General features: G+C 45.8%; 1 protein-coding gene across 1 annotated transcript; it reads right to left on the reverse strand.

Annotated features, from left to right (window-relative positions):
• Window positions 1-3,408: 3,408 nt before the first annotated feature.
• Srp9 (signal recognition particle 9) lies at window positions 3,409-12,245 on the reverse strand. The gene is made up of 3 exons (XM_027418800.2): window positions 12,071-12,245; window positions 6,535-6,603; window positions 3,409-4,425 (listed from the first exon to the last, which is right to left on the reverse strand). Exons 1-3 carry the CDS (start codon window positions 12,140-12,142, stop codon window positions 4,306-4,308), a joined length of 261 nt encoding a protein of 86 aa, XP_027274601.1. The 5' UTR covers window positions 12,143-12,245; the 3' UTR covers window positions 3,409-4,305.
• Between the last annotated feature and the right edge of the window lie 2,258 nt (window positions 12,246-14,503).

Raw genomic sequence — 14,503 nt, forward strand, 5'->3', positions numbered from 1 at the left:
AATTATCCAATGGGAGCCAGGGGTGTGATGGGACAGTTGCCATGGAAGGGCCACCCTCAGAATGAGCCTGAAGAACTCTGAAGTGGATGGGCAGTGGCCACCACTGTCACCACTTGCACCCCCTGTCTATGGTGGGCAGACGAAGGCCTGAGTCTGGTGAAGCTTGGGTTTTAGAGCTCCAGGGTTCTTTGCTGTCTGCCATCACAGCTGGGTCCCAGCTTCATTTGCCAGGCAGGCTGTTGACAGGGAACTGATCAATTAATTACTTAGTGATAGATTTTAACTGGCTATTACTGAATGCCGTATCGTGACAGGAATGAGTGCATATTAACTGTGGGTTTCAGAGGCAGTGACATTCCAGAAAGGGAGATGAGGTGGGCTGGAAGGACACAACCCAGCACTGTCTTCAAATCCTGGCATTCTGAGTGGGGCATCTCAGCCAGTGGCTTTTCCTCTTAGTCTCCCTTTAACTATGACATTGTAGGAAATGGTGTCTGCTATTGGGGTTGTTGAAAATACAGCACGGGGGGGGGGGGGGGCTGGAGGGGCTGGGTTTATGTACCCAGCACATGCCAAGTTAGTCGTCCATCCAACCGTCTGTCCCCCTGCCTCGTCTGCAAATGGGAGTGTTGTATTAGTTCCTGGAAGGTTTGCCTTAGGCAGTAACTATACTTTTTTTTTTTTTTAAATAAACATTGTGTATGTGTGTACAACACAACTTATGGTAGTTGGTTCTGGGGATTGAACTCGGAACAGCAGGCTTCACCTTTATGTGTTCAGTCCCCTCACCAGCCCAGGTATGTCCTCTCCTAAGTGCTCCGAGTGAGAAGCACTGGGTGGGACCCTGGCTGCTGGTTGCCATACATCTCTTCACTAGGCAAACATTTACAGAGTACTTACTGTGGGTCAGGCCCTGAGGACACAGCAAGGATGAAGACCAAGTGTTTGCCTTCAGAATATGATCCTGTGGAAGGATGGTGAGGATGGGTGGCCAGGAACAGGTAACAAGTTTCACATAACCGGACCATAAAGCAACCAATGCAAGGGTTTCTCCCTGCTCTTCCCAACAGCCCACGATTCCATCAACTACAGTGCTTCCACTGTCCCCACTTGAGCAGCCAGTGTGCCAGGGGATGTCAACTACTTATTCTCTGGAGAGGAAATGAAGCAAGTGACTTGTCCAAAGCCACAGCCCTGGAGGTTGAGTGGGACCTCAGGTTCACCCCATTCATTCATCCCTCACACACGGTGGGGGAGGAACTGTGTTGTAATCCAGGCAAACCTGCTCCACCGCTCACCCACCTGCACATGGCAGGTGTATGTACCCTGCATCTTTAAAAGAAAGGCTCGCCGGGCGTTGGTGGCACATGCCTTTAATCCCAGCACTCAGGAGGCAGAGACAGGCGGATCTCCGTGAGTTCGAGGCCAGCCTGGTTTCCAGAGCAAGTGCCAGGATAGGCTCCAAAGCTACACAGAGAAACTGTCTCGGAAAAAAACAAACAAACAAACAAACAAAAAAAAAGGTTCCGCCCACTTCCGCTGTCTCCTTTCCCTCTTTCCTGACGTCCCCCAGGCAGACAGGACTGTCTCCCTCTTCTCTTCTGTCCTCTCTCTATCTCTTCTCTTACTTCCCCATCGATAAAACTTTGAATAAGTCTCGTCTACAGGTCTCTGTTTCCCCATCTACCTGCCACCTGTCACCCACAATCCACGTGGTCACAGCCCAAAACCAGGAACCTGCCACCTGCGGCCCCAACTCATTATTCATTTTGAGCATTTTGAAATTGACTCATCAGTCACGGGTCAGACCAACACTGCAATGAGTCTGAAATAGAACTCCTCCGAGTTGACAATAACACCTGCTGTAGCAGCTGACACCTGCTCAACAGACTCTGCCAGGCACCGTGAGCACCTTCCTATCACGGCGATGTGCTCCACACTGTCACTTGGGATGTGAGATGTCACTGTGCCAACTTAAGGACACGGTGGCAGTGATGGGCAAGTGTGGGAGCCGGCCTGATGCCTGGGAATAGAGGGGAGAGGAAAAAGGAGACCAAAGCTCCAGACAGCACTTGCAGGCGGGCCTGCTGGGGGCCAGCTGGCAGGCTGGGTACTGGGGGCAGCTGGGCCAGTGTAAAGGTTGCCATGAGTCATGGGTGCAGCAGCCACAGGCGGTCACAGCAGCTTCTCCATTTTTCTTGTCAGAAACACCTTACTGAGATTGAGGTGTAACTGGCATCCATTAAACTCAAGATACTTTGAATATAAAATGGGGGGGGTATATTTATTTTTAATAATTTATTTGTATTTTATGTGCATTGGTGTTTTGCCTGCATGTTTATCTGTGTGAGGGTGTTGGATCCCCTGGAACAAGAGTTACAGACAGTTGTTAGCCATCATGTGGGTGCTGGGAAATTGAAACAGGGTCCTCTGAAAGAGCCGCTAGTGCTTTTAATCACTGATTTATTTTTAAATAGGGGCTAAGTAGTCAAGGTTGGCCTTGAATTCTAGATCCTCCTGCTCCAGTTTCCTCAGTGCTCATTTTATTTTTATTATTATTACTTTTTGTTTGTTTTTTTGTTTTTCGAGACAGGGTTTCTCTGTGGCTTTGGAGGCTGTCCTGGAAGTAGGTCTTGTAGACCACGCTGGTCCCAAACTCAGAGATCCGCCTGCCTCTGCCTCCCGAGTGCTGGGACTAAAGGTGTGCGCCACCAATGCCCGGCTATTTTTATTATTTTTTAAATTAACTTACGTGTATAGCTAGATATTCCAGGTTCCTGCCTTGCTTGAGTTCCTGCCCTGTATTTTGATCCAATATGTCACAAAACAAACTGCTAAAAATAAGCTCACACAAGTTAATTCAACATCCAAAAATGCTGATGAAAGATAAACTCAGGGCACAACACTACATCTTTCAGAAGATATGACCATTGGAGTTTTATTATGGGCTGTAAGAATTATCACCCAGGTTATTGACAGTCATAAAGAGAAGATGTGAATGAGAAAAAGGTCATGTTCCCTTTCTCCCATTAATTCTGGAGAACATACAGCCAAAAAACTTAAAACTACGAAAGTAGTATTTGATTGTGCTTTCCCAGATCAAAAAAGCAATTTTACCATCAACAAGTAGCTTAGTGACTCATGCAATAAAAAGATGAGAAAAATAATAAAAACATTCACTTTCAGTAACCCTAGACTCACTTCAGATTAAATGAATATTGTATCACCTAGTCAAGAAATCAAAACAAACCAGGTGTGGTGGCCCACGCCTTTAGTCCCAACTCTTGGGAAGCAGAGGCAAGTGGATCTCTGTGAGTTTCAGGATAACCAGGACTAGTAAGACCCTAGCTAAAGAAAGGGAAGGAAAGGAAAGAAAGAAACCTACACAATAAATTTAAAACTTCAACAAAACAGTATATTTATATTTTATTTACTGACCTCTTAAGACTAAAATTCTAAATTAAAGTGTTATTGAACATGACAAACTTTTACAAAAAAATACTTTAATGCAATACCTTCACTCTTGAGCAGACAACATGGGACATTACATTTAGATGGTAAAATTAGATTACAAATACAGGTTAAATATGAAATAGTAGACTTCTGGCTTATTGGAGACCTAACAGTTCTGAGAGGCATGCTATGCTTAGTACTTTAGTTCAGTCTGAACACCCCTTAACTCTTCCGAGAGACTTCGGGTGGGAATTACGTGATGACTGTTCTGCGTAGGGTGGCTTCAGCACATCACAGAGACCGTCATCTGCCAGACTTAGTCACTCACTGCCCAGCCAGCTGATGCTACCAATCCTTTCTATTCAAACACAGTTTGAACCTGGTAAGGAAGGAGAAGCAAGCTTGCTTTTCACAATGCCGGGTCAGGTGCACTGCAGAGCAGTGACCTCAGCTGCCACGTTTATTATAAATGGCACAAATGTTATGCTCCAAAAGAAACATACCAACACAGCAAAAGGTTACACTTTATTTCCTCTTAAACACAATCTAGAAAGAACTAACTTTTCTTGTTAATTCAACAAATTACTGATATGAATTTACCAGAAAAATAATTATATATTTGCCCAACATCAAATGATCTGCAAAAATTTCTAGGGTATTTATTCAGTTTCCAAAAATAAAGGTTTTGTAACTGCAAGCAGTGACATTCCCACTCTAAAGCAAGCCTCAGAGTACAGGCTGGTCCCTCAGCTCTCAACAGCTCAGTTACATAAATATTTTCTTTCCAACGTTCTCAGTTTCAAAAGCTATCTACTTCCCAAGAACATACAAACAGTCTTCATTTCAAACCAGTCATTCTGTTTCCATGGAGACAGTGCGGGATTCCTTGGCCACCATAAGTCGCATTAGTTGACTGTGGAATTTCTCAATCTTCTTTACGTCTTGAGCTTGGTCTGTTCTGTACACTAAACACTGTCAGAAAATGTAAAGACATACAAACTAAGCAAAGCTAGATACTCGTAATGAGGGAAGCAGGTAAGTGTCTGAACATCTGGGAGTCTTGTCTGCCCTTATTTTGCTCTATTCTCTCTGGAGTCACACTGAGCATCCAACTATTGCTTTCCCACCGTTATTTTAAATGCCACTGCTGCAGATGAAATGTAAACACTCTTCTAGAAACATCTCAAAAATGGCAACCTAAATCCTGTCTGTAAGTTCCAGGGGTTCCAGCTCCCCTCTTCTGGTCTCCGAAGGTACCAGGCATGCACATGGTATACAGATACACATGCAGCAAAATACCCACACGCCTAGAATAAATTAAACACATAAAGTTGAAGATCATTCTCAGCTACATAGCAAGTTCAGGCCAGCCTGGGCTACAATACCCTCACTATTAAGTTGGATTTATATATTTCCTACTTGAGAGAACAGTCTCTTACCTAATGCAGAACCTGAGGATGACATTTAAAGGATCTTTTTTTTTTTTTTTTTTTTTTTAAAGGGAGTTAACAATCAGGTTTGCACTTTTAAAAATCATTCCAGCAGCGTTAGAGATATGCTCAGGAGTAGTGCATATGTAGATATGTAGTATGTGGGTGGCCCTTGGAAAATGGGAGGGAACACTCTCTCTCTCTCTCTCTCTCTCTCTCTCTCTCTCTCTCTCTCTCTCTCTCTCTCTCTCTCTCTCTCTCTCCAGATTAGGAGCCTTCTGTTTTCCTCCACAGAGACAATGCTAATAAACCAAGTAAGGAGGATGCTCCTAATCTGAGGAGAGCATCCATGAAGATGGAGAGCTGGTGACAACAGGAAGGGGCAGAAGAGGCAGCAAGTCCAGATGCCTAGCCAAGAGTAGGTACGGCATGTTATGATCAAAATGCCACTTTCCAATAAACCAACAGTAGGCATAGCAACAAAAGAAGGGACCAAATATTGTCCCCAGGATTCTGGCCAGGTGGGTGGCAGCACGCCTAACCAGATGAGAAGGAACCAGATGAAGGGCTGGTAAGGGTGCATGAAGTAATGTTACTTGACTTTAGCTTTAGAGCCTCAGAAGAAAAAGAGAGTCAAATACACCAATCTGTAAGCAGACACGAATATAGGAAGTACCAAACTGCAGGAATCGAATGTTCTGGAAGAATCGGTAACAAAAAGATAGCCAAGGCCCGAATACTGGTAAAACAGGGTATTTACAGGGAAACATCTAGTAGTTAGCAAAGACAGGAGCACAGAAAAGCAAGGCCAACATAAAGTAAAGCTACAAGGGCTAAAGCCATAGAGAACGGTCTCCATACCGCAAGCGACAGAGATCAAATGGACATGATCGAATGAGAGCACTGGGCTAGAGAGCTCATCCCAGCACTGTGGAGCTCACAACAGCAGCAGCAGCAGCAGCAGCAGCAGCAGCACTGGTAGAGAAGGCTGCACAAAGAAATCAGCCAAAGGGAGGGATGGAGGAATGGAGAAACACTAACAAGCCCCTGCCTTGGTTCCAAACACAACACTTATGGAGCCAGGCAAGGTGGCACATACCTCTGATCCTAGCATTCTGTGAGCTCAAGGCCAACCTGGTCTACACATCGAGTTCCAGGACAACCAGAGCTACAGAGAAAGAACCTGTCTCAAACAACAACAACAATCTACATACATAAAAATTTACTTCTCACCACGAGAAAGGAAACCTGCTCAATTTTAGTATCTATATTCCTCCGGCATAGGCCTGAAGAAACAACTGTCAGGCCACTGCTGGCACACTGCCTTCATGAAGCAAGTTCAGTTACTTCCTAAGTCTAAAAGAACAGCTCTAAGCTGAGCAGTGGTGGCACATGCCTTTAGTCCCAGACTTGAAGGCAGAGGCAGGCAGATCTTGGTGAGTTCGAAGCCAGCCCAGTCTACAAAGCGAGTTTCAGGACAGAGCTATACAGAAACCCTGTCTCGAAAACCCAAAAAGAACTGCTCTAGAATGAAGTTCTTTACTATGGCATGCATGCACAGCAAGTACCCTAGATAGGTCACCTGCACAACTTCAAGAAAATGGTCAACTCAGACTCCCCCCCAATGCAACAAATAAAAATGTATACTTACAACTAAATCGTCTGTTACTTTGATACACAAATTCCCATCAACATGCCTGTATTTGAGAACCACACGTACCTGCAATAAAAAAACTTATTTTAAAAAAGCAAAAATAACAGATTGCACTATTCATAAACAATTTAGTCAGTGGGAGCAAAAGCTCTTTAGGATAAATGCCCGGACACCTGAAAGTGCTTTCACTGCATCCTCTTCTCTGGAATGAGGAAAAGGGGAAAAGCCAGCCATTAGTTCAATTATATCTGTTCTATTTAAACTTTAAATAGATGTATGCATATGATACATGTGTACACATATATGTAGAGCTATGTGTATTGACGTTAATTACCAATATGTAATCAGGTAATGGTTAGGATATTTTATTTAGGGGAAATGCCTCACTTACAGAGTTCCCTAGCCAACCGGCAGGAAAGCAGAGCAAGCTGAAGCAGAAGGGAAAAAAGCCCTGACGAGCGTGGTCGGGCACACCTGTAGCCAGCCCTTAGGTGGTTATAGTGTCTCCCTACACTATGTGCTTATTCTTCACTTTGTTTTTTAAAGATTATTTTTATTTTATGTGTTTAGACACTTAAGTGCTTTCCCTGCATGTATGTCTGTGCCTGAGTGCCTGGTGCCTGCAGAGGCCAGAGGAAGGTGTAGGAGTCCCTGAACTGGGGTTACAGATGGTTATGAGCTACCGTCTGGGTGCCAGGCTGAAAACCAAACCTGGGTCCTCTGTAAGAGCCATCTTCCCAGCCCTGTCCATTTATCTCTTGAGAGAGGGTCTCTCAATGAAGCTGGAGCCTACTGATTGGCTAGGCTGGTGGCCAGTGAGCTCTGGACTGCTTGTCTCCCTCCTACTTTCTACCCAGTGCTAGAGTCACAGATGACCACCATCCCACATGTACAGGGGTGCTGAGGATCCAAACGCAGGTCCTTATTTTGACACAGCAAGCGTTTCCTCACAGAGCCATCTCCCCAGCCCCTATTTAAAAAACAAACAAACAAACAAACAAACAAAACCCCTTTGTTTCTGAAGTTGGGTGTTGTATTTGTAGTTTGAAGAAATGTACTAAAATTCCCAACACACACATCAAGGAATGTCTGAGGTGGCCTGGCACTCTTGTCAGTCAAACAAATGAAAGGAGGGGGTGGCAGAGAGCAGAAATGGCTGAAGCCCAACTCCAGCCCAGGAAACGGTGCTGTAGGCAGTCCACTCCGCCTTCTACTTCCCCTGTGCACCCTCCTTGGGAAGACAGGTCCAGACTTCCCAGCACATGTCCATCTTTATCATGGAGGCAAAAGGAGGCTCTGTTACCTTGAAGGGAGTCCCCCTGGAAGGTCTCCATGTCTTCTTCCAAAAGCCAGGATCGCTCAGAACAGTGAGCACCATGTCACAGGACAATTTCTGTTGCTCAATATTCTACACTTAAGTAGCCATGACTTAATTTGGCTGTCAACACATCCCTCTACAACAACACCCAAAATCCAACTTCTGTGAGCACTCTCTTTCAGTCACTGGTGAATGCAATTCTGTGCGCACTTTCTGTCACTAGTGAATATAAACAGTGACAACTTCTGTGAGCACTCTCTCTGTCACTGGTGAATGCAAACAATGACAACTTCTGTGAGCACTTTCTATCACTGGTGAATGCAAACACAGTGACCGAAGCAGTCGGTGCTTTGCTATCAGTAACCCCTGTTTAAGTCACTTTAAAAACAAAACACTAAGGATCACCCACCCTTTCCTGTTCCCTGAGCCCCCATTTCCAAAAGCCCACAAATTTAAAATGATTTCAGTGTGGCACCCTGTAGCTTGTCCGACTGCACTGTGCCCTGCTGAGGTTATAAGTGTTATACCTCTAAGAGGCTTGTCTTCCTGAGGACAGAGGAGAAACCCAGAATATAAAATAGCTACCTATGTTTATAATACTTGACCTATTCACTGAACTATTAAATTCAATACTATAAATTTTTAAAACTTTGTAGGAACAAAGAGAAACCAAAATTTAAAAGATAAATTAAGCAAGACAACAAAGTAGGATTTTAACTGTGAGCCAAAAAATACTGTTTTTACAGGGAGAGTTTGTGGGACTAATGCTGCTGTAAATATCCATTTTCAACTGAATCACAGACACAAACTCAAGATTCCTGTCCACTTAAGGACTCTGAGTTCAGCAAGCCAAAATGATCAGATACAAAACAGAATGAACTAAAAGTCCTAGAAAGAAAAGTACTGGTAAAAATACTAAAGAAGTTTACACTGGGAAAGGGCAAGAGCCACTTTTCTTAGGAGGTAGTTTTGAGAAATACATGTTTTCTTTCCTATAGAGAAGGCGAGAAGGCTGGAGAAAACACAAGCAGCGTTCTGAACAAAGATCCCATGTACTCTGTGGCTTCACCAAGTCGAGAACTGAGAACTATGGGGGGCGGGCAGAACAGCAGAGTCAAGACAGTGGGCTGGGAGCTGGGACTTTACTCAGTAATCTGAAGAGCTGGTTTTAAGCAGAGGATACTTCAGTGTCTCTACTTTCAGGCAGCTGTGGCAGAAATGTGAAGGAGGGACTAAAAGGAAGCTAGACCCAACTAAGGGCTCTTTTTCAGTCCACTGGTAGGTTAGTGTGGTAAAGATGAGAAGCTATGTATGGGCTCCATGTTATATGCACTGGGAGAGAGGGCAGAATCTTAGCAAACATTTCAGACACCTGGCAAACTGTCTTCTTTAGCCCTACATGGATCAGAGAGCCTAGGTTCAGAACTGGGGTTTGTAAGCTCTCAGAGCAAACACCATCTTGGAACTCAGAACATGGTTCATGCTCTATAGCCCTCTCCAGTTGGGCAAAAAAATGTGAAAAACTAACAGAAGGCTACAAGGAAGCAGAAGTTTGTAGGCCACTAGAATTTTCTACCTAGGTGGAAATGTAAGGTTCCTCCTCTCCTGTCTATTTTAAACATGTTTTCATCACCACAATTCTGTCACTTGTATTTTCATTTTTCCTACAACTACTGTATTCTTAAAAATACAGTCACAGACACTCTGTGTGCTGGTATATTCTTTACCATTCTTTTACTAAATTAAAAAGTGTATACTGTTGCCATCATCAGGCACGTTGCTCAACTGAAGAAAAGGCAAACAAATGGCAACACAAGGGAAAGGTGATGACCCAGATGGAGTACCAGAGGCCGCACTGCCAAGCGACGCCATTTCAAAAGCATCCAACTTACTTCACTCTTCATCATCACTTTCTACATAAAGCAGATGAACTGTTACGTCAACTTAAGAGGAACAGAATAATTAGTTTTAAATATCACCTTAGAAGGGAGGCTGGAAGAGGATTATCTTGATGAGGCTGGCCTGTGGGCGTGTAGGGGAGGCCTGCTTCACTGAGGTGGGAAAATTCAATCAACTGTGGGCTGGGCCCTCAGCTGTCTGTGCAGAACCAGCTAGTAAGAACTCAGGAGAGCACAAGCCAGCAGGCAGCATGGTGTTCCGTTTCTTTCTCTCTGCTTTGGACTATGGACATGGTGGTTTCAAGTGCCTTTAACTTAGTAAGCCAAAGAAACCTTTCCCTCCCCTGTACTGCTTGTCAGGTGTTTCATCACAGCTACAGAAACGAAACTAGAACAAATGGCACCACAAAAAGTCAGGAATAGTGGTATTTACCTATAATTCCAGCATTCAGGCTGCTGCAGAGGACCTTCAATTCAAGGGCAACTTGGGCTTAACAAAGCAATACCTCGTCTCAAAAAATACAGAAAGCAAAAAAAGAAAAAAAAGTTAGACTAGAAAGATCCAGACTTTAAGATCATCCTCAGCTACACAGTAAATTAAAGAGGCCAATCTGGGCTACGTGAGATGAGAACGTCTTAAAAATAAACAAGAATGGATCAAAATGTTCTACTGTCTATTCAGGTCCTATGGTTCCTCCACTGCGCCTTCAGACAGGATCTCATTGTGTAGCCTAATCCGACCTCAAATTCCCTCTTCTTTCTTCAGCTTCCTGAATGCTGGGCTTACAGGTGTGCACCACCATTCCCTTCTTGGACCAAAGACCATTTATAACAGCAACTTATCTTGCTGCAGTTGGACACAAATTTGGTTCCCAGTACTCACATGATGGGTGGCTCACAACTATCCCTAACTCCAGATACCCTCTTCTGACCTCAGCAGGCACCATGCATGAACAGGATGTACCTACTGTACAACACTGTACATATAAAAGTTAATGAATTAGGAGCTGGAGAGATGGCTCAGCGGTTAAGAGCACAGGCTACTCTTCCAGAGGTCCTGAGTTCAATTCCCAGCAACCACATGGTGGCTCACAACCATCCGTTATGATATCTGGTGCCCTCTTCTGGTGTGCAGATGTATATGGAAGCAGAATGTTGTATACATAATAAATAAGTAAATAAAATCTTTTTTTAAAAAGTTAATGAATTAATCTTTTTAAAAGATGGTGGGGGGGGCCGTTGTAGTAAGTTCTGCTGTCACAAGTTGCCAGCACCAGCCAGATGGTGGTGGTGCATGCCTTTAATCCCAGCACTTGGGAGGCAGAGGTAGGATCTCTGAGTTCAAGGCCAGTCTGGCCTACAGAGCAATTTCCAGGACAGCCAGGGCTACACAGAGAAACCTTGTCTCGAACAAACAACCAAACTTGAAAAAATTGCCAGCACCAATGTATTTTTAAAATTTTTTACTTATCACTGTGTGTGTGTGTGTGTGTGTGTGTGTGTGTCTAGAGGACAACTTTGGGGAGTCGGTTCTTTCTTTACCTCCTTATGTGAACTCTGTATGCTGAGCATCTCCCCAAACTCTTAACAACTAGCTTTAAAAACAGTTTGTGTTATATGCTGGTCATTAGAAATGACCCCGAGTCTACTGTTAACAGCTCCTCATTTTCTTTTTCCTCCAGTGGGTACATTCACAATACACTCGGACACCGTACAATCCTCAAGGAATAGTGGCATTTACCTGTGTGTGTCTCTCATAGGACCTATTCTGAACTGGGGAGATTCGCTTTGGAGAATGAAACAATTTGCAAACACTTGTGCCTGGGGTGTAAGTGCATGCACTCTTAAGACTTGAAAACGACCACTGACCCACAGAAAAGACTAAGAATCCCCGTCACCCTGGGGAATGGGGGCAGGTGCTCCCCAATGTGCTTCCAAGGCTGAGTGGCGGTGTAACATTAGCTCCATTTTATAAACAGCAGGAACCCTCGCGCCTTTCCAGGAAGGGACAGGGGCACCGAAATAAGTGACGGACAGGAAAGAGAAGGTGCAGGGGGAGGAGCCCCAGCCTCAGCGACACGTCCACCGACCAAAGCCACTGCGGAAGTCAGGAGTTCCCGCGGGTGAGGCCACCGCAGGGCCCGCCGCGGAGGAGGCTCTGCCCGGGCACACGGCCGCAGCCTCGCTGGGTCCCGAGGCCGACGGAAGGCGACGGGAGGCGCACCGAGGCTCGAGGGCAGACGCCGCTTCCGGGATGTGCGGACGCCGCGCCAGAGGCAGAGAAGACCCCGCCTCGGGGCCGCCGCCCGCCACTCACCTTCATGGGGTCGGCGAGGTAGAGCTTCTCGGCCGCGCGGCTGAACTCCTCCCAGGTCTGGAACTGAGGCATCGCGGCGGCGCGGCGGCGGCGGCGGCCACGGAGGGAAACCGCAGTCTCACCGGCAGCCCGCGCCCTCCTGCAACCGCCCACGGCGCAGCGCTCCGGCCGCACGAAGGGGGACGCCCACCAGCGGCCGCGCCATTGGCCAGCCTCCGCCGCGCCGGCCCAATGGGCAGGAGGCGTTGCCGCCGGGGGCGGGGCCTCCGCAAAGAGAAGTCGGGAGCCCGGAGAGGATGCGGCTGCCACAGCGCCACCTGCAGGGCTGGAGGGGCGGTGCCTGGGCACCCACGTTAAGGGTAATGATAAGGTCCAGGTGTCACGCTCACAGCCTAATCCTAACCCCTAAGGGGCTGGGGAGACAAAACAGGAGTGCAAACAAGAACTTTCTGTGATAGACTTCTGTATCGGTGAAATGGAGCCAAGAGGGGAGAGAGGCTCGCAGAAATATTACAAGCCAAGCAGGCAAGCAGAGAAGGGCGAAACACCTAAGCGCATTTTAGATCGCGGTGTGCTTAATATGACCAGTGTTCAGGAAAGGGAGGAAGAGAAGAAGCAAGGAGCGGACATCTGCTAGGATATGAAATTTGAGCCTGGGCGCCGGGCGGTGGTGGTGCACACCTTTAATCCCAGCACTCGGGAGGCAGAGGCAGGCGGATCTCTGTGAGTTCGAGGCCAGCCTGGACTACAGAGCGAGTGCCAGGATAGGCTCCAAAGCTACACAGAGAAACCCTGTCTTGAAAAACCAAAAAAAAAAAAAAAAAAAAAAACCCAAAAACAAACTTTATTGGGATATTTTTCTGTGCAGTGAACACTGTCTTTAACAATATACACTCATGAATTTTGAAAGAGTGCATACACACATCGCAACCCACGCCTAATGTCATAACCAATGTATGGGACATTTTTCACCTCCAGAAATCTCCTTCATGCTTCCTTCTATCCATTTCCTCTCTCCTCACTCCTGGTCCCACGAATATGCTTTCTTTTCCTATAAACTGCTTCCCCCTTTCCCGTGAACGTGGTTTTTGGTTTTGTTTTGGGTTTGCAGTGCTGGGGATGGCACATGCTAGGCAAGGTCCCTTCCACTCAGTTATAACACCGACGACTTTCTCCTATCTTGCCTCCCCTCCTCCTTTTCTTCCTTCTTTTTTTTTTTTTTGTTGTTCATTTGTTTGTTTGAAACAGAATCTCTCTCTCTGCCTCAACCTCTTGAGTAGCTGGGACTGTGCCACCAACATATACAAATCTTTATGTCATGAGTTTGAGGACAGCCCAGGCTATTTGGTGAACCCAAGGCCAAACTGGGCTACCTATCAAATAAATAGCAAATAATAAGAATGACGATAGTCCTAGCAAGAGACATCAAGGAAATCTGCAATCAATCTAATGGCTGGGGTGGGGTGTGGTGTGATATTTGAAGACCTGCTCAAAGGTTAGGGTTTTATGTTCCAGGTTCCAAGAAAGGCTGGGTGTTAGTTGAGTCATCTATACAAACGCAAAGTCACACATGAATACGAAAGGGATTAGATGCCTAAGAAGGCTCTGAGGCAGGAGCCCACATCCTTGATTAGTGCAAGGGACTTATATGTTGGGCAGTGGGAGCCATAAAGAACAGAAGCAAAAGAGACAAAGTCCAGTGAATGACCCTCCGGGAAGAGGAGTTTTAACATTTTAGTAGTATACATAATAACAGGTTTTATTACTGCATTTTGATCATATTCACCCCCTGGTGCCCCAGATGTCTTAGATTGGTCCCGCATTCTCTCCCCTGATCTTACTAAGCCCTCTTTTGCCCATGCAAATGAGTGAAAGGGCATAGAGTAGCACTGGGCATTTAATCCAAACTTTGGAGTCCTAATAATGCTCAGTTGCTTATCTCTTCATGGCAGAATCAACAAAAGCAGACTTCGGAGCTTACTATAAAACCTTGACCCTGGGCGGTGGTGGCACACACCTTTAATAATAGCACTCAGGAGGCAGAGGCTGGCATATCTGTGAGTTCGAGGCCAGCCTGGTCTACAGAGTTCCAGGACAGCCAGAGCTGTTACTTGGTGAAACCCTGTCTTCAAAAACCAAAATTAGAAAAAGAAAATCTTGCCAAAGTTTAAATCTTATAACCCTAATGCCAAATCTTACTGCGATGCTGATTTGACAGGGTTTAAATCACCTAGTAGACAAACCACTGTTTGTGAGAGAGTTCCTAGGTAAGGTAATTGAGGCAGGGGGACCCATCTGAAATGAATGGCTGGCTCTATTCCATGGGCTGGGGTCCAGAACTGTAGGAAAAGGAGAAAGTGAGCTGGGCGCCCTTCTCCGTCTCTCTGCTTCCTGACTGGATGTAGTGTGACCAGCCACCTCACATTCCTGTAC

The sequence above is a fragment of the Cricetulus griseus genome, chromosome 5 (genome assembly GCF_003668045.3).
Source record: "Cricetulus griseus strain 17A/GY chromosome 5, alternate assembly CriGri-PICRH-1.0, whole genome shotgun sequence".
In the NCBI taxonomy this organism is placed as follows: Eukaryota; Metazoa; Chordata; class Mammalia; order Rodentia; family Cricetidae; genus Cricetulus; species Cricetulus griseus.